This window comes from Mus musculus, chromosome X (assembly GCF_000001635.26).
Source record: "Mus musculus strain C57BL/6J chromosome X, GRCm38.p6 C57BL/6J".
Classification (NCBI taxonomy): Eukaryota; Metazoa; Chordata; class Mammalia; order Rodentia; family Muridae; genus Mus; species Mus musculus.
The window spans coordinates 7590419-7616388 of record NC_000086.7 but is presented as its reverse complement, the minus strand read 5'-3'; the positions used below and the strand labels follow the sequence as shown (position 1 = coordinate 7616388).

General features: G+C 48.4%; 3 protein-coding genes across 6 annotated transcripts in view; 1 reads left to right on the top strand and 2 right to left on the bottom strand.

The window, feature by feature from the left end:
• The window catches only part of Cacna1f (calcium channel, voltage-dependent, alpha 1F subunit), a 28094-nt gene extending 18808 nt beyond the window's left edge, over positions 1–9286 (bottom strand). Inside the window, exons 1-14 of one of the 2 annotated variants that reach the window (NM_019582.2) lie at positions 9219–9286; positions 7354–7603; positions 6401–6506; positions 6047–6186; positions 5661–5803; positions 5426–5578; positions 4651–4847; positions 4445–4548; positions 2402–2592; positions 2081–2173; positions 1873–1966; positions 1711–1737; positions 1400–1560; positions 201–426 (exon numbers count right to left, since the gene is read on the bottom strand). In NM_019582.2, coding sequence (NP_062528.2) covers positions 201–426; positions 1400–1560; positions 1711–1737; positions 1873–1966; positions 2081–2173; positions 2402–2592; positions 4445–4548; positions 4651–4847; positions 5426–5578; positions 5661–5803; positions 6047–6186; positions 6401–6506; positions 7354–7603; positions 9219–9243 — 1910 coding nt within the window. In that variant the 5' untranslated portion in view covers positions 9244–9286. Of the gene's footprint in view, positions 1–200; positions 427–1399; positions 1561–1710; positions 1738–1872; positions 1967–2080; positions 2174–2401; positions 2593–4444; positions 4549–4650; positions 4848–5425; positions 5579–5660; positions 5804–6046; positions 6187–6400; positions 6507–7353; positions 7604–9185 lie in introns of both variants that reach the window. The other variant, XM_030251408.1, reaches the window with a different exon arrangement.
• Positions 9287–10968: 1682 nt separating this feature from the next.
• On the top strand, positions 10969–22580 carry Ccdc22 (coiled-coil domain containing 22). Its single transcript, NM_138603.3, has 17 exons — positions 10969–11145; positions 12052–12229; positions 15636–15768; positions 16654–16760; positions 16889–16955; positions 17053–17231; positions 18657–18851; positions 19596–19658; positions 19776–19895; positions 20367–20486; positions 20568–20684; positions 20802–20903; positions 20986–21093; positions 21334–21429; positions 21646–21705; positions 21785–21859; positions 22222–22580. The coding sequence occupies exons 1-17, from the start codon at positions 11096–11098 to the stop codon at positions 22333–22335; spliced, it is 1884 nt and encodes a 627-aa protein (NP_613069.3). The 5' UTR covers positions 10969–11095; the 3' UTR covers positions 22336–22580.
• Positions 21146–25970, bottom strand: part of Foxp3 (forkhead box P3) — a 15568-nt gene continuing 10743 nt past the window's right edge. For all 3 annotated transcript variants that reach the window (NM_001199347.1, NM_054039.2, NM_001199348.1), the window contains 4 exons: positions 24863–25016; positions 24154–24230; positions 23638–23739; positions 21146–23489 (listed from right to left, as the gene is read on the bottom strand). In NM_001199347.1, coding sequence (NP_001186276.1) covers positions 23346–23489; positions 23638–23739; positions 24154–24230; positions 24863–25016 — 477 coding nt within the window. In that variant the 3' untranslated portion in view covers positions 21146–23345. The remainder of the gene's footprint in view (positions 23490–23637; positions 23740–24153; positions 24231–24862; positions 25017–25970) is intronic.

The window sequence follows — 25970 nt, the reverse complement described above, 5'->3', positions numbered from 1 at the left end:
GAAGAGGCACTATTCCTGGTGACTCTCCTCTCCACGAGGGTAGGAATCTGTGCTTTCTTTGCTTTTCCTAGGGCCCAAAGGTCAGCATGTAGCAGTGGGTGCTGAACAGATGCTTGCTAAATGAACGAGGAGGCTGAGAGAATTATCTTTGGAGCAAGGGAGTAGAGTTGGGTTGCATTTTAGGCCCCATGCATACATACCTGGTGACCTTGAAGATCCTGAGGAGACGTACACATCGGAGCACTGAGATGCCAAGAGGCTGCATGGCCCCCACCTCCACCAAAGTGGTTTCTAGGATGCCCCCACAGACCACGAAGCAGTCAAAGCGGTTGAAAAAGGAGGCAACGTAGACAGAGGGGCCCAGGCCGTACAGTTTGAGGAGCATCTCCACAGTGAAGAGGCAGAGCAGAACTTTGTTGGCATACTCTGTTGGGAGCCGGGGTGTGGGGCGTTGTGTAATATGGCAATGTTTTTAGGAAGCCAGGAGCTTTGGTGGGATCTTGGGGGAAGCAGGGAACAGGCCGGGTATGGGCTAGGGTTTGGTTGGGGTTAAGAACTGAAGTGAGTTTGTAGGTCAAAGCAAGTGAGGTTTGGAGCTGGGGCAGAGGGTAGAGTTGAGGCAGGGGCCAGAGTCACCCTTTGTGAGTCCAAGACAACTCCATACTCCATGGTACAGTTAGCATCTAGGATTTATTCTTCTTATTATTTTTTTATATTTATGTCCTATGATTTTGCTTCTGGGAATGAAATCCAGGGCTCCACACATGCAATCTTCCGCTGAGATACAGCCCCAGCTCCAAGCCTAGGGTTTCTTTGGGACTGAACTGGTTTGGAGTGGGGTTAGGAGCAGGACTAATAATAAACTTGGGTTTAGGACTATAAGGAATCATAACAGTTGATACTTGATGTAGGCCAAACACTACGCTAAGCATTTTACAGCTGAGCTCATTTAATCCTCCCAACCACTCCATGCCATGGACACTTATCATTGTTTCCATTTTGCTTATGGGGAAACTGAGGCACAGAGGGGTTAACTTGTTTGGAGAGCATGATGTTAAAGAGTCAGGATTCCACTTCCTGCTCTGACCCTCGGGAGCTGAATCCTGGGGTTAGTTGCTCGACGTTAATGGCATGGTGATCAGGACCCTTAACCTTAAAGTTTTAGTGGAATGACATTTGTGTTTGGCCATGTGCAATACCGAGACTAGAGCTTGATACACATAGCAGGTAGCACGTAAGTGTGGTCTGCACGGTGGGATAAGACAAATTAAGGTTTCTGCACTCGTCTGAATTGGAAGGTGGTATCAGCGGTCAAAGACTTCCTAGAGAGCCTGCCTTTGAACTTCTGGGGTGAAGAGAGCAAGGGATGAAGAAGAGAAGCTGGCAGGCAGAGGCTCACCTTGGGTCTGGGTGAGCCACAAAGGCTGCCCATGGTGCTCTGAAGCTATGGTCAACGTGTTGAGGAAGACGAGCAACAGTACAGCCCAGTAGCAGGCGTTGGACTTGACGGCCCGGCGGCAGCGTGCACGGAGACCCCGGTTGGCTCGGCGGAAGTGGCGGCTGGGCAGAGGAGAGCCCATCACATCATTGAGATTGGCCTATGTCAGCCCAGTGTGCAGGTCGGGGAGCCCAGAAGTCCACATGGGCCATGGAGGTGGACTGGTCTCAAATTCAGGGGGCCAAAAGATTGCACAACCTTTCACAACTTACCAGATCCTTGTTTTCATAATCTTGTTTCTAGAAATGATTGGAAAGGGGATATCATAAGGAGCAAAGAGGGACTCAGCAGCTATGACTGGAAGTCAGGTGTTTGAAGCTAAAGTAAGAGTGGGGGTCTGGGCTACATAGGGATTGAGGGCTGGGATTCCTCACAGGCAGCGTGTACAGCTAGCCATGGTCCCCTCTTCTTCATCCTCATCTCCAGGGGTGTCTGTCATGGAGCCAGTGTCACTGGCTGGGAGGCTGGCTGCAGACAAAGTGAGGTTAGAGGTGAGGACCCAAAGTCTAGGTTCCAGTTTTGGTTTTTCCCTCAGTCCACTCTCCCTAGCTCTGCCCCAGTCCTTGCTGGCTTAGTCCTCACCGTGGCTGCTGGTGGAGTGTGTGGAGCGAGTAGAGTGGCTGAACCATCGCAGCCGTCCGCGCCTCCTATTGGTCAGCTCTGACAGTTGTGGCCCTGTGGGGGATAGTTGTAACTGAGAAGAGTGGCTTGGTGGCAGAATTAGGGTCAAATCTAAGGGACAAGGAACTAGTTGGAGTCTTTGTATCTGAATCTGGGTTGAGATTCTGTGCCCTGATCCAGATTTGGGGCAAAGCCTAGGGTGGCTGCAGGCTTGGTCTGGGTTTCAGGAGGGCAATCACATCAGGGCTAGGAATGAAGCGGGGCCAGAATTGAGTTGCCTACGATGGCCCGCCCGTCCCTCTTCAGCAAGAGAAGCCAAGTTGCCGTCTACTGAGGGGTCATGAAGGTCTAACTCCTCAGCCTGTGTGATCCAGTCCAGGTAGCCCCGAAGGTCTTCTTCCATCTGCTGCTTCTCCCGAAGCTTCTGAAAGTCACCTCGTGCTTTTGCCTTTTCTCTTTCCTTGGAGAACTCCCTGGAGGAAGAGGGAAACAGACTACATAAGGAAGTCACCCCCAGTAACCTTGCCTTTACTACTCCAGCCACAGTAGCTTTCTAATTGTTCTTTGGATAGACCAAGGACATTCTAGCTTCCACGCCTTTGCGCCAGCTGTTCCCATGACTTAGAATACCATCAACACTTTCTCAAGAGGTCCTTCCTGATTTTTAAAAGAATCTATCTATCTATCTATCTATCTATCTATCTATCTATCTATCTAATCATTCATGTGCGAGGCAAGTGGGTGTCATGGCCTGTGGACCAAAGGACAATCCAAGGGAGATGGTTCTTCCCTGCTATTATGTGGGTCTTATGTCTTAAAATTAGGTCATCAGACTTGGCAACAACATCTTTAGCCACAAACCCATGTTGCTGGGTTCTGGTTATTATTAATATCTCTACCTACCTACCTACCTACCTACCTACCTACCTACCTATCTATATATAGACAGAGACAGACACAGAGAGAGTGAGACAGGGTCTCACATACTCTAGGCTGACCTTGAACTTGCCAGGCAGCCTAGGCTGATCTTGAACTTGTTATGTAGTCAATGTGATTCTCCTGCTTCTGCCTTCTAAGTGCTGGGATGACAGGTGTACATTCTAAGCCTGGCTTGATTATATATTTTTGAGAGAGTGTCTCATTACTAGCTCAGGGCCTCACCAAACTTGCAATCTTTCCTGCCTCTGGATGTTGGCTACAGATGTGCAATGCTACACTTAGCTTTGATGTTCCCAGTTATTTCTTTTTTTTTAAAAAGTATTTATTATTTGTGTGTATGTGTGTAAGCCTGCCTGAATATGTACATCAGTTGCCTTCAGGAGCCCCCAGAGGCCAGAAGAGGGAATCAGTTCCTTCAACAGTGAAGTTACAGGTGGTTGTGACCTGTCATGTGGGTGCTGGGAACTGAACTTGAACCTTCTACAGAGACAGGGTTTCTCTGTGTAGCCCTGGCTATCCCAGAACACACTATGTACCAGGATGGCTTCAAACTCAGGAGATCCTTTGTTTCTGCCTCTTGAGTGCTGGGATTAAAGGCATGCGCCACCAAGCCCAGCTTTGGCAAGCATGCTTTACTGAGCCACTTCCTCAGCCCCAGATGTGGGTATTTGTAATTGTAACATCTCCCTGTTCCTCTTTATTTTATTTTCTCTTCACAGTGCATATTTTGTGTGTGTGTGTGTGTGTGTGTGTGTGAGTGATGTGAACACATTTACTTATTATGTGTTGCTATTATTTGTATGTTCCTATGAAAATGCAGGTGTTTCCATGTTCCTTGTTTCATTTCTCTAACAGTGCCTGCCACGCAGTCGATGTGTAAGTTGGAATGACTGAGGGGACACATCAGATTATTTTAGTGCTGTTAGGGATTGAGCCCTGAGCCATAGAAATGCTAGACAAGTGCTCAGACTTCATTTTTTTTAAACTTTAGAAAAAAATGAGGCAGGGTCTCACTAAGTTGTTCAGGCTAGCCTTAAACTTGAGATCTTAGGCTCCCAGGTAGCAGGGATTGCAGGGTTGTGCTGCTAAGCCGAGCTCAGATGGAGTTTATGGAAGATTCTTGGGAATTTGGTGGCACAAAAGGGTGGTGAGGGGTTGGAGAGATGGCTCAGCGGTTAAGAGCACCGACTGCTCTTCCAAAGGTCCTGAGTTCAAATCCCAGCAACGACATGGTGGCTCACAACCATCTGTAATGAGATCTGACACCCCTCTTCTGGTGTGTCTGAAGACAGCTACTGTGTGACTTACATATAATAAGTACATCTTAAAAAAAAGGGGGGTGGCGAGATGGGGAGAATTATAGGGGAGAATATCCAGGCTTCTTACCCGCTTAGGACTCCAAGCACAAGGTTGAGGACAAAGAAGGACCCAAAGATGACAAGGCTCACAAAGTACACCCAAGGCAGCTCATACCCCATGGCATCCTGCATCTGGAGAGAGAACATACTCCATAGCATGCAGACAGGACAATCTGAGCTAGGGAAGAAGGGCAGGTGCAGCCTCCAAGCGGTGTGAGGACTTGTTCGCCTCACCCAGTAGAGGACGTCTGTCCAGCCTTCCATGGTAATACACTGGAACACAGTTAGCATGGCAAAGAAAAAATTGTCGAAGTTCGTGATGCCACCGTTGGGTCCTGGCCAGCGCCCGCGGCACTCGGTATGGTTCAGTGTGCATGAACGCCCAGAGCCAGAAGATGCACAAGGTGATGGGTCCTCCTCTGCTTCCATATCTGCAGGAAAATTGGAGCCTGGGGCTATGAAGCAAGTCACACACTGGTCCCTGCCACTCTGAAGCTCTGCCCTTATAGGGAATTTGTTTCAACGCCCTAGATATTTTTAAGGCAAAAGGAACCCTGGGCTCCTCTGCTAGGGTCAACCCCCTGGAAGTATTTGAACCACTGGGAAGCCGAGTCATTCCAACATGGGTCTGGGAAGAGTGAAAGTACATGAACTGGGGGAAGAGTCTTGTGAATATGAGTCTCTTGAAAAGAGGGCAGAGAAAAGGCTTGGGCTCGGGTCTACATAAATGCCTATGGGTGATTTTGTGGAGTTTGCAGTCTAAAATGCAGCAGACTGAGCCTGTGGCTGGAGTCTTGTGATACCTGCACAGTCATTGCTGAGGGAGGGGTTGTATTCTGGGATTTTTAGGGAGGAGTCTTGAATACAGGGATGGGTTTGGCTATACAAGGTTAGAATCAGAGCCTAGCAACCAAGTCCCGAGAAACGGAGTGGGCTTTCTAGAAGCAAGATGGGAGCCAGAAGTGAGGGCAGGGGGCGTGTCCTGTCCTGTGAGAGGGTGCTGGCTGACCAGATCCCAGGAAGTAGCATGTCTTGTGCATTCGTCCGAGGAATAGCTCGAGTCCGATGATGGCGTAAATGATAATGACGAAGAGCACCAACAGGGCAATGTGCAGCAGCGGCACAAGCGCCTTCATGATGGAATTGAGCACTATGTGCAGACCTGTGACGGGGAGGGGCAGGCTCAGCGCGTTCGCCATCAGCCTGGCGCCCCTCCTCCAACTTGGTGAGGGACGTATACTTACTCGGGACCCCAGACACTAGCCTTAGAGGTCGTAGCACCCTAAATGCCCGCAGTGCCTTTACATCGAAGCCTCCTGGCTTTCCTCCAGTATGCGGGGCATCTCCTGGCCGCCCAGGTCCTTGTTCCAGCAGCACGCTGAACAGCCTGATGGGGAGCATTGGGACGTGGAGGGGAGAGTCAGGGCTTTGGTTCCCGCCCTTTCCCTTATTTTTCATCGGGAAAGCACAACCCCCCTATAACTGGAAACGCAAATGGTTTTAAATATGTTAATATTACAGATTTTAGCTGCTGAATAGGGGCTGTCTGAAGCAAACGCTTCCTTAAGCCCCAGAATTCAATGGATTGCGAACTAGGGTGGGGTGCCCCCCTCCCCTTGCAGACGCGCACCCGACCACGACGATGATGAAGTCGAGCAGGTTCCAGCCATTGCGAATATAGGCGCTGGGATGGAGCACCAGCCCATAGGCTACGATCTTGAGCACTGTCTCCACGGTGAAAATCACCAGGAACACGTATTCTACCTGTTCCTGAGGGCGGAGCAGGGGGCGGGGCGTGAAGGCCTCGATTTATTTCGGGGCAGGGTCAGACCCCGTGGGTGAGTCGTAGGCACAGGTTAGGGTTGCTTTTGCCAGGACCAAGAGTGAAGTAGGGTAGGCCCCGGAGGGGTGGGGTCTGGCTGGGTGGTTTTATCTGTAGCTCTAAAGGGAACTGCAGTCTGGTTGGGGATGGGGTAGACCTCACCAAGTTGTGGTTAGCAGTGTTGGAGTCGTCCTCAGGGAAGGGGATATATACCCCCAATGCCACGCAGTTGGCAAAGATTGTCAGGAGGATGAGAATATCAAAAGGCCTCAGGTGAACACACAGTTAAGGACCCAGGAAGAGTGACATTCAGAACCCACATTCACTTAGTGCCCTCTTCATCTAGAGTTAATTCTAGACTTCAAGGTTTGGACATTCCCAACCCTGCCCTGACCAAGGCCTTAACTTTGGCTCCTCCCCATCATCATCATCATCATCATCATCATCACCACCATCATCATCATTTTGAGAAGAGTCTCATGTAGCTCAGGCTACTCTCAAACCTCAAACTTGTGCTATGTAGTTGATGACCTTCAACTTCTGGTCCTTCTGCTTGTACCTTCTGAGAGAAAGGCTCACAGGCATGTGCCTCCATATTTAGTTTAATGGGGTCCTAAGGATTGAACTCCAGGGCTTTGTGCATGCTAGATAAACACTCTACTGACTGAGCTACATTCCCAAGTTTACTTTTTTTTTTTTTTTTTTGAGACACGATCATGCTATGTAGCCCAGGCTGTCCTTGAATTTTCAGTTCTGCCTCAGCTTCCTGAGTTATAGGCACATGCAAGCATGGCCAGCTTAGTGCTAGACTCTTGATCTTGGTGACCTTCATTCCTCTGGACTCCCTGTCTATTCTCTCTCTCTCTCTCTCTCTCTCTCTCTCTCTCTCTCTCTCTCTCTCTCAATTTGCAATGCTTTGGATTGAACTCAAGGCATCTAATACACTAAATAAATACTTTACCACTGAGCTACACGCTCACCCCAGAATCTTTTCCCCCCAATATTTGATCATTGGTCTCTAGTAATCTCAGGCTTCCTCCAGTCCAGGCTTGACTTAACTCTAGACTCTTCGACACCCTAGTGATCCATCCTTACCCCTGAGCCTCGCAGGATACTTCCACTCTACAATGCTGATGCAGGACCGACGAATGGGATTAGTAAGGGTGAGGCAGAAGAGCGCTCGAGGTGATCTCTGAGCACTGGCCACCGCCACAGTCTTGTGTTTGTTGTGCTGGGTCCTTCTTCTTGGGGTCCCCAGGCCTGACGCCCCGCTGGTATCAGTCCCCACAGTTGGAGGCCCAGGACAGAGCCCCCATTCAGGGCCAGGGCCAGTCCCATTGGCTGGACTGGGCTCTGGGGTTGTATCTGTGTGGAGAAACAGGAGTCAGGGAAGGGACAGCATAGGACAATCATAGCCATTTCTTGTCCAGTCCCATCCCTGTATTTGATGGGAGAAGAACATGTAAAGCTATGGGGAGATGGGGGATGCTTGAGTTATGAGTTGAGGGTTGACAATCAATGTTGGAATGAAGTTTAGGGTAGAGGGATTTTTGCTAAGGAAAGCGGTCGAGGACTTGGTTAGATGATCACCATGCTGTGCATTTCAACTCCAGGACAAATTTAAGTTGTGGATTTTGTGTCTGCGTGGGTCTAGCCTCAATTGATATATGCAAGAATGGAGTTTGGTTGAGGTTTTATTTAGGGCTGAAGCTGGGTATTTGAATGACTTGGGCTTGGAATTAGGATCAAAGTGAGGGAGGGATACATTTTGAGTAGAATTTGCCTTTTGCATTGGTGTTTTCAGACTGTAGTTTCATGACTCTGTCTGTGGCTTTGTTTCAGCTTTTGAGAGGGGTAAAGGGTCAACCTGGTTAAGGTCCCCAGCTTTGAAGGAAATAAGACGTCTGGATTAAAATCCTTACTACTATTTAGAAGTTGTGTATTGCATTGAGTCAATTATGGGATTACATCTGAGCCTCAGTTTTCTTATCTGTATAATGGAAAGGATAATAATAGTTGCCTGAATTATAAGGATGTTGTGAGGAGTAAGTTGAGCTCAATATTCATACGAATGTCTAGTATGTGATATTATTTTGATTTTGAAAATGAGAAAATTGAAATGCAAGCGTTAATAATTTGCCGAAGTGGCTGAATCAAGAGCCAAACCAAGGCATTCTGACTCTTGAGCCTCCGCAGCTTACAGCAGCACTAGCTGTATGTTCCTGATCTGCATTCATTTTGTGTTTGTAGAAGGAAGGGTCTGCTCAACCTGGAGCATTGGCTCTGTGGTTAAGAGCTCATAGTGCTCCTCCAAAGGACATGGGTTTAATTCACAGCACTCACATGGCAGCTCAAAGTCTCCTGGAACTCAAGTTCTAGGAGATCTGACACCTTTTCTTACCTCTGCTGTCAATGCACACACATGACACTCATACATAAACTCAGGCACATACACACACTTATAAGATAAATTAATAACAACTTGAAAAAGGGTCTGTGCTGTTTCTGGACAGCCAGGGAAATCACTCCATAGCAGTACTGGCGTCTAGATGTTAGATGACCTTCAAGTTCATGATAAGGTCTGTAGCTATCATGCGGTTTGGATTCTAATGTCCCATGTGGTGGAGGTGGGGGATTGTCTTTTGGTTAGCAGGGTTTAGATTAAGGTTTAGTGTGAGGCTGGATTTGGAGTGAGTGCTAGGGTCAGGATTGAGTCTGGGTTTCATTTGGGAACTAAGGCTATGCATAAGGTTAGGGGCTATTGAGGATAACACATAGGCTAGGTTGTGCAATTGAGATTGGGTGACAAAGAAGCTCTTTTAAGGGGAGGCTAGGACAGGAAGAGGGGGATGATACTCTAGTTCCCCAGAGACCTCTCTGGGAGTAGGATCCAGGTGGGCAATTGGTAGGTGAGAGGATGAGGGTGGACCAGAGCCCAGGGTCACTTCAAGGGTCTTCAGGGGTGGATGGCTTCTCTCACCTTTCCCGACTTCAGATTCCGACATCCTCCTCAGGAGATATAAGGACCATCTGCACACAGTCCTCCCTCTCCTCTCCCAGCCTTAGAGAGATTAAGGTCACGGGGCGGGGAAAAATGGTGTCAGTTGGGAGGGTGAACAGGGGGAGCAAATGGGATATTTGTAGGTCTGAGATTGGCAAGGGGAAAGGCACTGGTTAAGTGTATAGTAAATCGATATCTGCACCAAGCAGGCAGAAACCAAAATACGAAAAAAAAAAGGTATAATTTTCCAATAGCATATAACACTTGAGGTACATAGGAAAAACCTAATATATATATATATTTATCTCTAGGAAAAAAGTCAGATAGTAAATATCAAAGGGACATAAAATGGAGAAATATGTAACATTTAGTGATGCTGTAAAGTTCCCCAAAGTGATCTTCTTGGCATTCTGCATTAGCTATACCAAACAAAATCTCAGCATAGTTTTCTTTGGAATTGACAGTCTTTGAGACAAATGACAAAAAATAAAAACAAAAACAAAAACAAAATACCAAAACACCACCACCAACAACAAAAAACCCCAAAACCAAAAAACAAAAAAGCCAAATCCATTTTGAAAAAGAACAAGACAACAAGATGGGAGGGCTTGCCATATATGATATCAAGACTCATTGTAAATCTACAGTAATTAAAAATAGAATACAGTCAGGGGCGGTGGTACAAGCCTTTAATCCTAGCACTTGGGAGAAAGAAATATTATTATTACAATTTTGAGGCCAGCCTGGGCTACATTGCAAGATTTTGTTGTCTGAAAACCAAACCAAAGCAAGACAGGATAGCACAACGAGAGGAGAAAGAGAGAGAGAGAGAGAGAGAGAGAGAGAGAGAGAGAGAGAGAGAGAGAGAGCTTAGTTCAGAAACTGAGTCAAGTATGTGATGTGTATGTGTGATTATGACAAATGTTAGCACTACTGGATAGTAGAGACAAAAGAGGCTGTTCAATAAGGAATGGTTTCATAAGGAGGTGATCTCCTTCTGTAGCCCAATCTACACTTGGGACAGGTGCTGAGATTACAGATGTTTACCACTACGCCTGGTCTAGTAATTCTTTGCTTTTTCCATCTATTTTGTGTGCATGATAGTGGTACTGCTGCACATGTGTAGATGTCAGAGGACATTTTGTAGGAGTCCATTCTCTTTTTATGTCTCTTGGGTCCCAGGGAGGATCGACCTCAGTTTGTTGTGGTTGGTGGTTAAGTAGGTTTACTCGAGCAATGACGTTTGTTTTATTTATTTAAAATCTATTTATGATCCTTTTGTGTGTGCTCACGAGCATAAATGTGTCACAGTGCACACGTGGAATTCAGACTCTTATCAAGTCATTTCCTGCCTTCCACCATGTGGATCTCAGGGAGAGAACTCAGGTTGTGAGGCTATCCTGAGTCACATCCCCAGTCGTAGCAATTATGTCTTAACCCTAGGAAGAAGGTATTATCCAAATTCTCACTTTACAGATGAGGCTAGCAAGACACGGGGGAACAGTCATTTTGTACACGTATAAACTTTTATAGCTTGGAAGATGAACGTGTCTTATAAATGAAAATTTTTCTCTGTCCTGTCTCTCAACTCCCCAGCCCATTTCCTTTTTTTTTCCCTTGGAGGAGACCATGGGACTACAAGTGAAAGAACTACAACTTCCAGGAGCCATTACGTAATTCACACCCCGCCTCCAGCGCCGCTGCCTGCGCAACGCTCACTCCTTAGAACTACATTTCCCAATGTTCCTCGCGCGGCACGTGACTCTCTGTCCTCGCCGCGCCGAGAGCAGCGCGGAGAGCTCCAATTTCTCTGATCTGGTCCTAGACCCAGCCCCGGAGTTAGAATTAACTCCACCATGGAGGAGGCTGACCGAATCCTCATCCATTCCTTGCGCCAGGCGGGCACGTAAGTACGCAACCCCCAGTCGCCTCCAATTGCTCACATCCGGGACTCCAAATCCTAGGACCCCCATTACCCGGGAACCTTAAAATGAAGACCTTGACACCCAAAGGCCCAAACTTACAGGATTCCGAAGCCTCTCCTCCTCCTCCCTGCTTACACTCTAACATCATGACTTTCCTAAATACTTTGATGTGGACATTGGGTAAAACCTCGAGGACTCAGACACCTTACAAACTGAGACCTGCATATGCTGGGATCCTGATATCTAGAGGTTCCAGGACACCCACACCAGGAAACTGATAACACAGGAGTCTGGCACCCAGAGTCTCCAGAATTCCTGAGACTGGCAACTTGATCTTCGAACAATAACTCCTGAAACTCCCAGGACTTATCAAAATACCAGGGCCCTACATTCTGACAGTAGCAGCACTTGGTAACACAGGAACACAAAGGATGCACTATTTGAGGGACCTAAAAGTCCTTGATGCCAAAATTTAGGATGCCCGATTTTTTATTTCTATTTATTGACCCTGACATTTGAGACTTCTGAAAACTCCAGCCTCTTCCTATGTAGCTTTCCCAAACCTCGTAGATCTAGGAGGCCTTGCCATGCAAAGAACAATGTCCTGGTGCCCAGAAATATGGAGACTGTGCCACTTGGACCATTTTCACTTTTGCAGATCCCAGAGGTTGGAAACTTTGAAGTGTAGGGGAGTTTGAGACTTTTCTGAATTCAGGTCACCCTCATTCACCGAGGTCTTAGGACTAAGTAAAGGTCATAGTCACCAGCACCCAGGATCTGTTGAAGCCTTGGTTGTTCCCTGCCCCGACCTGGATTCTAGAGCATTCCCTCTCTAGAAGTCTGTACTTTGTTTCCTAACTACTCAAGCCTGGTGCTTTCCTTTTTAGGGCAGTTCCTCCAGAAGTGCAGACTCTGCGAGCTTTCACCACTGAGCTGGTCGTAGAGGCTGTGGTCCGATGCCTTCGAGTGATTAATCCTGATGTGGGCTCTGGCCTCAGTCACTTGCTACCACCAGCCATGTCTGCCCGCTTCCGCCTGGCCATGAGTCTGGCCCAGGCCTGCATGGTGAGTGCCCTCCTCCCAGTGTGCACACTGTCTTCCTTCCTTTTTCACAAAGTCGCCAAGTTCTTTGACACTTGCCTTCTTCTCTGTCCCTTTGTATAGCTAAAGCTGCTGCCTCTGTAGCCAAACTGTGTGACTAGTTCAGACCCTACCTAGTTCAGTTCACGCTTTCTGTGTGACCCTAACTGTTCTATGCCTTCTCCTTATTTGTGAAATGGAGATGATATAATGAGCTTGTGTGGATTAAATGAGCTGATTCGGTTTGTGCTCAGGCTAATGTTAACAGCCACCTTCTAAGCTTGACATCAAAATCTCACTCCACTGTCACATAGTAGGCCATTTACCTATTTATTAGGGCTGAAGGAAGACCTTGACTGGGTTACATTCTCCTAAATAAAGCTCTGACTAGCTCTGCCCAGACCTCATGGGCATCCTATCGGACCTGCGATTACTTGTTTCATCAATGGGACTGGGGAAGAGGAAGGTCATTGTCTGTTCCATTGTATTGTGCTTCTCATAGTTCCAAAAATGATGCTCTCATGAAGCACCCACCCCTCTTCACTTCAGAGCTGTGCCCATTTACTGTGGTCAAGAGCAGAGAGGTCTACCTTTTCTTGTAGCTCACTGTCTTTGCAGCTTTGAACCTGCCTTTTAACCTTTTTGGTCCTCAGTTTCTCTGTGTTGGCTGTGTGTGAAAGCCAAAGTGAACCAGTGTGTAGCTCAGTTTCAGAGTTTGTACTTCATATGTATGAGGTCTTGGGTTCAAGTCTCCAGCATGCACAAAGCAAAAACTGAGTTGCTATAGGAATAGTTGATCACATACTTTGGCAGCCTGTATCCCAGCAGCCTGTGGCTATGGAGTGATTGTTGATTTTTCCAGAATACTCAATAAATTGCTGTAAGTCTATGGTAGATCTGTAGAGTATCCATCCAGTATACTAAAGGGGACAGGTCATCACAGTTGTTCGCCTTGGACCACTGTTTATGCAGTTTTGGTCTGAGCAGTAACCCTGTTGGCTCTGCCTATCCTGCTCATTACTCTCAGGTTTGCCTAGCTATCAAGAGCTCTCACTTTCTTCTGTCTAGGACTCTAGACATGGTCTAGACCATGGTCCCATGAAACTGTCAGTCCACCCCTGATCTGGGACCATGTTCTGGAAGATGGCCTTCAAAGACGAAAGAAATTATGTCTTCTACTGGGCCTGAAAGGAACTCGGTGGGAAGCACCAAGGTGGTGGGCTGAGGCTTTCTCTGATGTTCCCCTTCTCAGTGCTGTCTGCCTTTTGATCTTGTGGCTCCTGTTGATTTCATTGTGGAGTAGAGAACCTGGTGGTTAAGGGATATATATATCTATATATCTCTATATATGTATATACATATATGTATATATACATACATACATACATATAGATACATACACACATACATACATATATACACATACACACAAATATATATATATGTATGTATATATATATATATATATATATATATATGTATATATATGTATGTATATATATATATCATATGTAATTGTCCAGCTCAGTAGCCATGGTTTGCCAGAACAACCAGAAAGTGTCTCCAATTCAGCACTGTGTGTTCTGGTGTCTTCCTCTGTATATACCTTGCTTCTGGTGTCTATTTCTGTACCTAAGCCACCTCTCTCTTTTTGGCATCTCTTACTATATATAGGTGTCTTAGTATGTGCTCTGTTGCTGTGAAGAGACACTATGACCATGACAACTCTTATAAGAGAAAGCAATTGATTGAGGCTTACTTACAGTTTTAGAGGTCTAGACCATTATCATCGTGGCAAGGAGCATGGCAGTACACAGGCAGATGTGGTAGCTGAGACTTCTACATGTGGATCCCAAGGCGGCAGGAAGAAAGACTCTAGTCTTGGTTGGCATGGGCTTCTAAAACCTCAAAGCCCACCCCCAGTGACACATTTTCTCTAACAACACCACACCTTCTAACCCTTTCAAATAGTACCCACTCCCAGGAGACCAAGCATACAAATCTATGAACCTATGAGGCGATTCTTATTCAAACCACCACAACAGCACACTCCTGGAATGAGTTTTCGTATCAGTCACAAGTCTTTGATTGCAGATATCAAATAAAAAATTCCTAAATAACGTAGCATAGAAGCAGGTTGTTTTTATACGTGTGTGGCCATGATCCTCGGATATAACTTTCTTTTGACAGAATGCATGAATACTCATCGGAATGACTTCTTTTGAGTCAATATTTTGTACCAGGCACTGTGGTAACATGCTTATAACTCAATCTTTGTGACAACTGTCTGAGATGAGTACTTTTAGTGTCATTTTGAAAGATACTGAAAGCATTTTACTTATTTGGATTTATTTTTTTTTAAATTTTCTGCATATGAGTGCTTTTGCCTGAGTGTATATATATGTGCCATTTGTGTGCCTGGTAATGGTGGATGTCAGAAGAGGCCATCACACCCATGAAACTGAAGTTACAGATGGTTGTGAGCCACCATGTGGTTGCTGGGAACAGAACCCAGGTCCTTTGGAAGAACAGCTAGTGCTCCTAACCACAGAGCCATGTCTCTAGCCACTGGTATACTTTTCTTTTCACATGACAGAACTGAAGTACAGAGAAGTATTGGCCTTGGGTCACACAGTCGGTAACATGCAGAGCTTGAGTTTGAGTCCAGGAAGTTTGCTTTCAGGGTCTGTATGTCTTTGAACCTATCTTGAACTCTTGAGAGTCCGTCCTTTCTGGCTGTGTGTTTGCTGATATATATATATTTTGTCTGTTGTTGTTGTTGTTGTTGATGATGGTGGTGGTGGTGACGATGATGACGATTGTGTTAGTGCTAGGGATGGAACCCAGGGTCTTCTCATGTTAAGCAAGCCCTCTGAGCCACATCCCTTGTTCTGTTTATTTTTAGGCACTGCTTATATAATAGATTGGGCTATGGCTTCCCTCTCAAAGGCTCTGGATATTGCTTTCCTAAGCGTCAGTGCTCTCTTGACTTTTCACAGGGCAGAGATCCTGTGTCCTCTTGTGGCCTTTGGATTTTGCGTCATATTTCGGTAGCAATGCTATGCTTTTTTTGGTTTTGTTGTTGTTTCTGCTTTTTGAGACAGGGTTTTTATGTATAGCCCTGGCTGTCTTCTGAGCTTTAACGTCTGGTTTTTTGTTTGTTTTTTGATCTTGTAATACTGTCTAGGGTGGCTTTGTAGCTGTCACTGGGGCCTGGATACCTTGGGGATGCAGGGGAAAAGTGGGAGGGTGATGGCTAGTGAAGGCGACAGAGCCGGTATGGTAGTCACAGGGCTTCCAGAGCAGGAGGCACCTCCCTGCTTGGCAGATGGGGGTCTGTTTTTTTTTTTATCCTCAGCATCATTATGTGCTTATACTTGCTAACCCCCAGGACCTGGGCTATCCCTTGGAGCTTGGCTATCAGAACTTCCTCTATCCCAGTGAGCCTGACCTTCGAGATCTGCTTCTTTTCTTGGCTGAGCGACTACCCAGCGATGCCTCTGAGGACGCAGACCAGCCTGCAGGTATGGGGTCCTATAGGACTGGGGAAATGGACTGTGTTCCCAGGGTGATAGGGGCCTGAGAGAAGTGTCAGGAAGGGTAGGGGGCAGGGCATATCTTCTGGAGAATTGGGTGGATCAGAGGTCAGAGAACAGATGGACCCAAGACAAGCAGCGTGAGGACTGGGTTCCCAGCTTACCCTGTCCCTCGCACACTCACTAACTCCAGTCTTCTCACATGGGTGTTCTTAGTGGTCTCCAAATGTACCAGGTGAGAGCTAGCCTCAGGATATTTTGGTCCCTGAATTATTCTTCCCTCAGTTCTCTTCATAGTCAGCTCCCTACCAGGTGAGTCCAAAGCATGGGGCACATGCTGCTAAAGATGGCTATAAACGCCACCCACCCTGGAACTGTAAACGTGTTTAAAATGTTAGGAGATTTTTTTTTTTTGGTGTGACTTGGTTGCACTGTTCTTGAGCATGAACTTCGTAGATGACAACATCATGCCCAAGTGTCAAAAGGTTAAATCTATCCTCAGTGTTCTGTGGCTTCTGCTCTGTTATGTCAAGGAGGTCTTTCTCTGGCTGTTCGTTGAGACGTTCCGGCTCCCCTTTACCATCCTTCTCTTTCCTGCTTAGAATAGATGGTGCTAGTGGTCCTATTCTTGAAGTTCCTTTTCTGTTCTCTTGCTGACTCATGAAGATGGAGACCTCATTTTGGTTTTCCTGAGGTGGTCTTTAACCGGGTAACTGGTACTCCTATGTAGTTAACGCTCAGTGAGTGCTGAGTGGCTGAGAATGGTAGTTGAATCCATCTGCATCTGGAGGTGAGGGATCAGGTGTTATGGCTGGCTTCCCAGATTGGTAGCATGTTACTCCTTCCCTACCCACCCCCCTCGCCCCCTCATAGGTGACTCGGCTATTTTCCTTCGGGCCATTGGGAGCCAAATCCGGGACCAGCTGGCCCTGCCCTGGGTCCCACCTCTCCTTCGAACTCCCAAGGTGCAGCGCCTCCAGGTGGGAATCCCCACCTCCGTTTGGACTTGTCCCCTCCTTGCCTTCTTTGTCTGTCATCTGTTTGATCAGGTTGTTGTCCCTTTCATTAGTACCTCATTCTGGAGGCACTGACTTTGCTTTCCCCACAGGGCTCAGCCCTCCAGCAGCCGTTCCACTCCAGCAGGTTGGTTCTACCTGAGTTGAATTCCAGCGGAGGTGAGGATGCAGCTGTGTGAATCTAAGCGAGGAGGGGAGAGCCTTGTGTGAACACTGGTATGCGAGGACAAATGGCTGACACTGTCTCTGCCTTCAGAGCTATGGGAGTTCCAGGCCAGTCCCCTGCTGCTACCAGCCCCCACACAGGTGCCCCAGCTTCAGGGGAGGGCAGCCTCACTCCTTGAACACCATGCCAGCCAGCTCTGCCAGCATGTGAACAGGGATTGCCCAGGAGATGAAGACCGGGTGCGCTGGGCATCCCGCGTCCCATCCCAGGTACCGCCTGAGTTCAGCTCTCCCTGAGAGGCTCCTGTTTCTGGCGGCTCCTGTTTGTTCTCTGCATCTCGTTTCCCCCCATTCTGGCCCTCTCTTCATTGCTTCTCTGTGTATACCTGCCTGGCTCCCTGCCTGAAAGAGTGGATAAGAAGTGCAGAACCTACACCAAGCCCTTCCTGCCTGCTCTTCTTTTCTGAAAAATGGGGGTGTAGAGTAGTGACCTTGCATGAGTTTTACCTGGGACTGTTGGGGGCATTCCCTGTGGGGACAGGGCCTGAGCCTTTCAGTTTGTCTGACTGTGCATTTGTCAGTGATTCTCCTTTGTCTGGCTCTAGGTGACTGCACCATCTCCTCCTGTCACTGTCTTGTGCTGTAGTTCTCTGATGCACTCTATCAACCTTTCTGTCTCCCTGTTTGTAGCCTTCATCTTTCTCTGTCTCACTTTTGCCTATTTCTTCCTTTTCTTTCTCCGCCTCAGTCCATTCCATGTCTTTCTCTGTCCTCGCTTCCTCCCTATCTACTTCTCTGCTGGTCTCTTCTTTCTACCTTCTTCCTGTCCACTTCCAGTTTTGCCTTTCTATCTGTCCCTGCCGCCCTGATTGCCATTTGCTTATTCTTTCTCCCTCCCTGCCCAGTCTGCTTTTTTGGGGGGTGGGGGTGGGAGTGGGGGTGGGGGATGAGATTTGAGACAGCGTCTCACTAGATAACCCAAGCTGGCATCAAAATGTATAATGCCCTTGCTTCTGCCTCCTGAGCGCCGAGACTAAAAGCATGTGCCACCACACCCAGCTCCCGTCTCTTCTTTACACTTACAGGAAGTTTGATGTGTAAATATAGAGGAATCGCTCTAATGATACTTGTCTTCTAGCCCTTCTTTTATTCTCCTTTAGCTTCCCCACTGTGGTTTTAGAGAAAATCTCAGAGCTTGGACTACAGTTTCATGGTAGAACCTGGTTTCGTGTTCAGGATCAAATCCTAGCGAACCCAAACTGTCACATAATTTCAGCTCTGAGTACTCAGATGTGTCATTACTCACAGGAACATTTTTGTTAATGGAACCACTGTACTGTTTTTATACTGAATGAAATGAATGATTTCTTAGCACCATTTAATACTGACACAGTCTCTATTGTTAACTCTAATTTCTTTATCTTCCTGTCCCCAACTCTAGATTTTTTTTGGCCTGGTACTTTTTTTTTCCTGTGTCTATGCTGTCCATATCTTTCTGTCTCTTTCTAATTTGAAAGCTCCAGGCTCAGTTTCCTCTCTAGTCACTTTCTTCCCCAGGGTCAGGGGTGACTGGGTAGAGAAGTGCAGCTGTGGAGAGAGGGCACTCCTAGGCCAGGGCTGGGACCTACAGTGGTGGGAAGTTCCAGCCCTAGGGACCAGCAGGTATGCCTTCCTCTTGCCCTCTGTCCTTTCCAGGAGGATTCCCGGGCTCCACAGCAGAGACTGCACAAGCAGCTGATTGAACATCTGCGTCAAAGCTGGGGCCCACTTGGAGCCCCGACACAAGTCCGAGACCTAGGAGAGATGCTGCAGACCTGGGGTGCTAGGGCTATGACTGGTGTGCCCAAAGGCTCCCGCTTCACCCATTCAGAGAAGTTTACCTTCCATCTGGTGGGTAGGCTAGAGTGGACAGGGCGTGTCCGGATTGCTTTCTTTATAAATACCACTGTTACTGACAGAGGATCTGGTGCCCACTGAGTAGGTCCTCTCCAACTAGGACAGGGTGTCTAGATGGCTCCCCTAGCTTCTTGAGACTTTAGTGGAGGAAAGGCAGATAGGTGGGACTTGTGTAAGAGTGTGAAGTGCTCCTAGTACAAAGTCCATCTTTCCTTGGGCTTTCCTTTGGAAATTTTTTCCCTTTGGAAACATCTTTTCTCCTTAGACACTCATCTTTCTTGTGGACATTTTGGGCAAGGTCGTTATGGAGTCAGAGTAGTTATAGGGTCAGGGTGGACATAGGGTCCGGGTGGTCAGGTGATTATAGGGTCATGGCGGTTGTAAGGTCAGGGTGGTCAGGGTGGGTATAGAATCATGAAGAGGTTGTAGGGTCAGGGTGGATATAGGGTCCAGATGGTCAGGTGGTTATAGTGTCATGGTAGTTGTAGAGTCAGGATGGTCAGGGTGGGTATAGAATCATGAGGTTATAGGGTCGGGGTTGTCAGGGAGGTTTCCTTGTGGTCAGGCACTCTAATCAGCAGTTACAGATGGCACTTTATTCTCTTGTAGTAACAATCTGAAAACTGTCAGTGGTTGAGTGGACATGGGTACAGTGCTTGAGGGTGCTTTGGGGGTTTGAGGCTGGCCTGGGAGGGATAGAACTTTGTGTGATAGTCAGGTTGCTTTTTCTACCCATAGGAGCCCCAGGTCCAGGCAGCTCAGGTGGCAGATGTACCAGCTACCTCTCAAAGGCTTGAACAGGTAAGGAGACCAAGACAGACAGACAGACAGACAGACAGACACACACATAGAGTCAGCTGGGCTATTGCCTGTCTTCTGGACTTGGTAGCTCCACCTAGACTGGCGTGTGTTTCTCAGGACACACGGGCAGCTCAAGAGCAGGAGTTAGAGTCCCTTCGTGAGCAGCTGGCGAGTGTGAACCACAACATTGAAGAGGTTGAAGCTGACATGAAGACCCTGGGAATCAACCTTGTGCAGGTGAGGGGCTTAGAGAGGGACTTGGGCTGGACCAGGTCAGAACTGGGGCCTTGAGAGATGATCTGACATCTAGAGATCTATAGATGCCATAATCGTTTATGGAGCATCCTAGAGACCTTTGGTATTGTTGAAGGCTAAGGAGAACTTATGCAAAGAAACATGTAGGGTTGATGGCTTGCTAGACTATAGGTCTATATAGACTATATAGGCCTATAGGTCTGGCATCAGTCAGGCTTTGTAGGGGAACATAGGAGCTATGGGCATCAGGGGATCAAGGAGGATGTGTAGGGGCAGGGCCTTACAGGGCTTCTCAGAGCCTCTGGCTGTCAGTACAGAGCTGAAGATGCCAAAGCCTGTAGTAGGTAGGGGCCTTGGAGTTCTCTGAGGTCTTGAGCTGGGCCAGGGCCATAATGGGCTCACTGGGATCGTGGGCTGTGTGTATGACTGGGAGCTTGGCTGTGAGTGTACCAGGTGGAAACCGAGTGCCGACAAAGTGAACTCAGTGTGGCCGAGCAGGAGCAGGCCCTGCGCCTGAAGAGCAGGACGGTGGAATTGCTGCCTGATGGGGCTGCCAACCTCGCCAAACTGCAGGTGGGCTGGGGTTTGGGGTTGGGCTGAGAGGGGTGGGTAGATGGATCCAGCCCATCTTGACATATCCTTGACTCCTGCCAGCTTGTGGTGGAGAGCAGCGCTCAGAGGCTCATCCATCTAGCAAGCCAGTGGGAGAAACACCGGGTCCCACTTCTTGCTGAGTACCGCCACCTCAGAAGACTCCAGGACTGTAGGGAGGTAAGTGGCACAGTGGGCTGAGTGTAGATGGACTGCCCTGATAGATAGGGAGGGGGCTGAGGGAGGGGGCTGTTTCTGAGCTCTGCTCACTGCCTTCTGCCTATGGGTTCCTGCTAGCTGGAATCGTCTCGACGGCTGGCAGAAATCCAGGAGCTGCACCACAGTGTTCGAGCAGCTGCAGAGGAGGCTCGCCGGAAGGAGGAGGTCTATAAGCAGCTGGTAAGGCCTACTTTAGGGCCCTGGGTTGTAAGGGTGGTTGTGGTATAGGGCTTGGGCTCACGCCTGCCATGTTCCCACCTAGGTGTCAGAGCTGGAGACTCTGCCAAAAGATGTGTCCCGGCTGGCCTATACTCAGCGCATCCTGGAGATTGTGGGCAACATCCGGAAGCAGAAGGAAGAGATCACTAAGGTATGATGTCACTGTGGCTCTGATTGATGGCTCATGTAGGCAGACAAGCATAGGGGTGATCACACAGGGACTTTATGCTCACTACTAGGCAGAGCTGTTCAGGCACACTCCAACACATAATAGTCACCCCAACACAGCGACATGGGCCCTGACTGGATGTAAGTATAGGCACGTGAGTGTTATCACTGATCAGCTACCTTGCCCAAGATGTGCACTGATAGTTACCCTGGTTTCTACCAGATCTTGTCGGACACAAAGGAACTGCAGAAGGAAATCAACTCTCTCTCTGGGAAGCTCGACCGGACATTTGCAGTGACTGATGAGCTTGTGTTCAAGGTATGGAGCAGGCTGGCCTCCGGGAGGGTGGAGGCGGGACTGAGTTGTTGCCTGCCCCTCTGTGAGTCCTTTAGGTGCACTGTTGCTTGGGGCCTAGCTTTGCTCTGTGGAGGATGAAGGCAAAGTACTAGTAAAGGGTGGTCTTATAGGGGCATAGAGTAGTGGAAAAGGGGGAATGGCTTGCTGATATCTCGGAGATCCCCTTTGTCTTATCAGGATGCTAAGAAGGATGATGCTGTTCGGAAAGCCTACAAGTACCTAGCTGCCCTGCATGAGGTGAGGGGAGCCATGTGCCTGGTGGGTTGGCTGGAGAGGGCCAGCATAGGTGCAAGCCTTGTATTCTTGCTGTCTCCAGAATTGCAGTCAGCTCATCCAGACCATTGAGGACACAGGCACTATCATGAGGGAAGTTCGAGATCTTGAGGAGCAGGTGAGACCTGGGACTGGTAAGGGGAATGGAGACAGGCCAGGGGATAGTTCCTTGTTTTGCGCTGAGAGTCTTTGAAACCAGACAACTAACAGCTAGAGGCTTTGCCTTCGTGCCCACTGTGCCTGGGACCTGAAGCTAGCCAGTAGCCTACTCTGAGCCCTGGCTTTTAGCTTGCGGCTCCTAATGCCTCCCAGAGCCCATGGCAGAAGTTGCTGCTTTAGGTGGAGTGGAGGGAAGGACATACCCAGAAGCCCAGTGATGGGAAGGAACAGGCTGCTGTTACGGGAATAGGAGGAGCAGGGAGGAGTTCAGTAGAGGGGCAGCCTGCAGGGGCTGAAGAAGTGTGCATCCTGTTTTCTTAGATTGAGACAGAGATGGGCAAGAAGACTTTGAGCAACCTGGAGAAGATCTGTGAGGACTACCGAGCCCTTCGCCAGGAGAATGCTGGCCTCTTGGGCCGGGTCCGAGAGGCCTAGAGCCCTGATGGATGTCTCCTAACCACAGGCAGGAATTTGGGGTGCTGGAGACAGTGCTGAGGCACCTGTTCTAGCACTCTCTTTCATTTGGTATCCGCTTTCTCCTGCTGGGATCTTAAACCCAGCTGTCTGCTTATATGTTCCCATATCTGATCAGGGTGATTGTCCAGCTGACCACAGTTTATTGGATGGGCACTGGGGGCCAGGGGCCTTGGATCCCAAATAAAAGAGAAGTTCTTCTGTGGGCCACGCTTAGGCATGGATTGGGGCTTGTGGGTAGGGAACTGGGGTCAGTGGCAAGTGAGACGTGGGGTACATCTTGGAGAGTCGGTGTGTATTCATGGAACTCAGGAGATAGAGTGGAGGGGCTGCATGTGTGTACGTGCACACGAGCGTGTTCTGACAAGCTGTGTCTGACTTGTATTTTGGGCATTGCTTGAGGCTGCGTATGATCAGTTATGCCTGTGTGGTTTGGGGGGATGTAATTGTGAAGGTTCCAGTGCTGTTGCTGTGTAAGGGTCTGTATATACACCTATGTGTGATAGTGCCCGTGGTTCCAGATGTTGTGGGTGAGTGCTTTGGGGTGTGAGTCAGTAGGACTGCAGTCATGTGTGACTGCATGACTAACTTTGAAAGTTCACGAATGTACCAAGGCAGGCTCTTCATGTTTTAGGGTTTGGGTTGAGTAAATATTAGGATGGTGTCTGTCATCTTTCTGCTTGGCAGTGGCCAAGGCAGATATGTATAGCTGGTTGTGAGGGCTCTTTGACTGGAAAGTTCATCTTGGGGCTAGGTTGGAACTAGGGGCTAGGCTGGGATTGGCACCCCTCTCAGCTGTAAGGCAGATGATATGATCTAGGAGGGCAGCTAGATAGGGAGCAGAGGCCCTGATAGCAGGCACATCATCGCCCGGTTTCCATAGGTACACGTAGGACTTGCCTCCTTGCCCCCACAGCCTCAGTCTCATGGTTTTGGCCCCCTCCCCCGCCCACCTTTTCTTGGTTTTGAGGTCAAGGGCAGGGATTGGAGCACTTGTTGGGGCGTTGGCTCCTCTTCTTGCGAAACTCAAATTCATCTACGGTCCACACTGCTCCCTTCTCGCTCTCCACTCGCACAAAGCACTTGTGCAGGCTCAGGTTGTGGCGGATGGCATTCTGTGGAAGGGGGACCGGGACCCCAGTCAGGGACAGGGTTGACAGTCATCCTGAGTCTGAGACTGACCTGCTCCTTCCCCACATGTCTAGCCCCAGGCTAACCATCCTTGGAGCCATCCCAGCTGCCAGTGTGTACAGAGGAACTCACCTTCCAGGTGGCGGGGTGGTTTCTGAAGTAGGCGAACATGCGAGTAAACCAATGGTAGATTTCATTGAGTGTCCTCTGCCTCTCCGGGGCTTCCAGGATGGCCTGGAAGTTGGAGTCAGGTGGAATAAGGGGCATGTTCCTCAGGGTTGTGGCTGAGGGAGCAGCCTACTCTCGGCCCTCTGAGCTATGATAGCTTTGTAATTGTGGGTCAAGGGGAAGGAGAAAGAATAGGGTGAGGCATGAGGTCAAGGGTGATGTTAGAGATAGGGTGGACAAAGGAAAGGGTAGTTTGTAGTGTTACAGTTTGCTTTGCACTGACCTGGCTTGCAGTAGTTTTGGGTTGAGGGCTAGATCTGAGGTGAAGCTATCAAGAAGGATCACATCTTGGGGCTCCTCAGAGCTGAGGTTTGTTAATGGGTGAATTCTGCTCTTGGTGCAATGTAGGAGGCAAGCACTCCCCACCACAACTCCCCCCCTGCCGCCCACCAGCTGCTGGGCCTCTATTGCCCTGCTTACCCATCGGATAAGGGTGGCATAGGTGAAAGGGGGTCGCATATTGTGGTACTTGAAGTAGTCCATGTTGTGGAAGAACTCTGCAGAAGGTTGGCATAGATCAGAGCCTTTGGCCTCCTCACCCCCTACCCCACCTTTGTCTGCATCAGGAATCCAAGGTCTCAATTCCTACCACTAGCACCAAGGGGGGAGGGACAGTCTATGCTCACACATAGTACTGTTTACTGAGTACCCGCCGTAAGCTGTGTCTTCTTTGCAGTACTCCTGCCAAATAGCTCTCCTCACTTTAAAAAGGAGTCAAGTAATTTGTACATCAAAGGCATGTAAGCAGCTCAAGTGGCATAGCCAGCCTGACACCAAATATCTATGGTCCCTGGTAAACTCACAACCCAGGCCTGACAGGTGGGAGAGGGTTGGTTAGCTTGGTTGAGTGCACCTGACTTCCTGGAGGTGGGGACGGAAGAGAGGGCTCTTTGGACTCACTTGGCCAGGCTCCTCCCTCATGGTGACTGAATGAAGTAGCAGATGCCAAATAGGTCAGGCCTGGCTCCAATCCCCCAAAACACGGGGCCCAAGGCTATGCATTTATAACAGTTGAGGGCTTCTAAGCCTAATAAACTCAGGTGCAGTTTCCTCCCAGCTCTTAGTGGGGGTGAGGGGGGTGGGGGAGCTCCTTTGTACCCCCTGGCACTGGGGTGTGGACTCCACTGACCTGGGAAGGAACTATTGCCATGGCTTCCCCAGAGGTGCCTCCGCACTGCAAACAGGCCGCCGTCTGGAGCCTCCCGAGGAGCAGACCAGGCCGGGAGCACACTGCCCTGAGTACTGGTGGCTACGATGCAGCAAGAGCTCTTGTCCATTGAGGCCTGAGGGGTTGGGAGGGGTGTGGTAATCGAGACACTTAAGCTTGTCATTTCATTGTAGCCTTTCAAACATTAGTTTGTATTTTCTTATTAGTTAAACTTGTTTTTAGACAATTTTGTACATGTATGTAATACATACAGACCACTTTCACCCTATCTCCTCCCTCATCGCTTATCTTCCTTCTTCTCATTCCTTTCCCCCTTCATCCATGTCTATTTATTTTGGTCTTAAAATTATTATTGCCATTATTATTATTATTGACAGGGTCTTACTATGTAGCCCTGACTGGCCTGCAGCTCTCAGAGATGCACTTCCTCTGCCTCCTGAGTGTTTGCCTATTCATTTTCGTTTTGTCTGAGACAGTCTCACTATATATCTCTAGTTGGCCTTGCACCTTCTAGCCTAGTTCTACCTCTGGAGTGCTAGGATTATAAGTGTGTGCCACCACATCTGGCTTCCACTTTTTATTTTATGTATATATATATATATATATATATATATTTTTTTTTTCTTCCAGACAGGGTTTCTCTGTGTAGTCTTGGCTGTCCTGGAGCTCAGTGTATAGACCAGGCTCTGTAGACCAGACTGGCTTCGAACTCACAGAGATCTGCCTGCATCTGCCTCCCGAGTTCTAGGATTAAAGGCGTGCGTGCGCCACCACACTGAGTCTTCCATTTTACTTTAAAAAATGATTGCTTGCTTGGTTGGATATTTATGTAGGTGGGCTCTTGCTCTGTAGTACAGGCTAGTCTAACATGTACTATGTAGCATGTAGTACAGGCTAGTCTAACATGTACTATGTAGCATGTAGTACAGGCTAGTCTAACATGTACTATGTAGCACAGGATGGGCTGAGATTACTGCCAAGTCAGCTTGCATTTTATTTTAGGTATACGGGAGTTTTGCCTGCATGCATGTCTGGGCATCGCATGTGTGCCTGGTACCTGTGGAAGGCA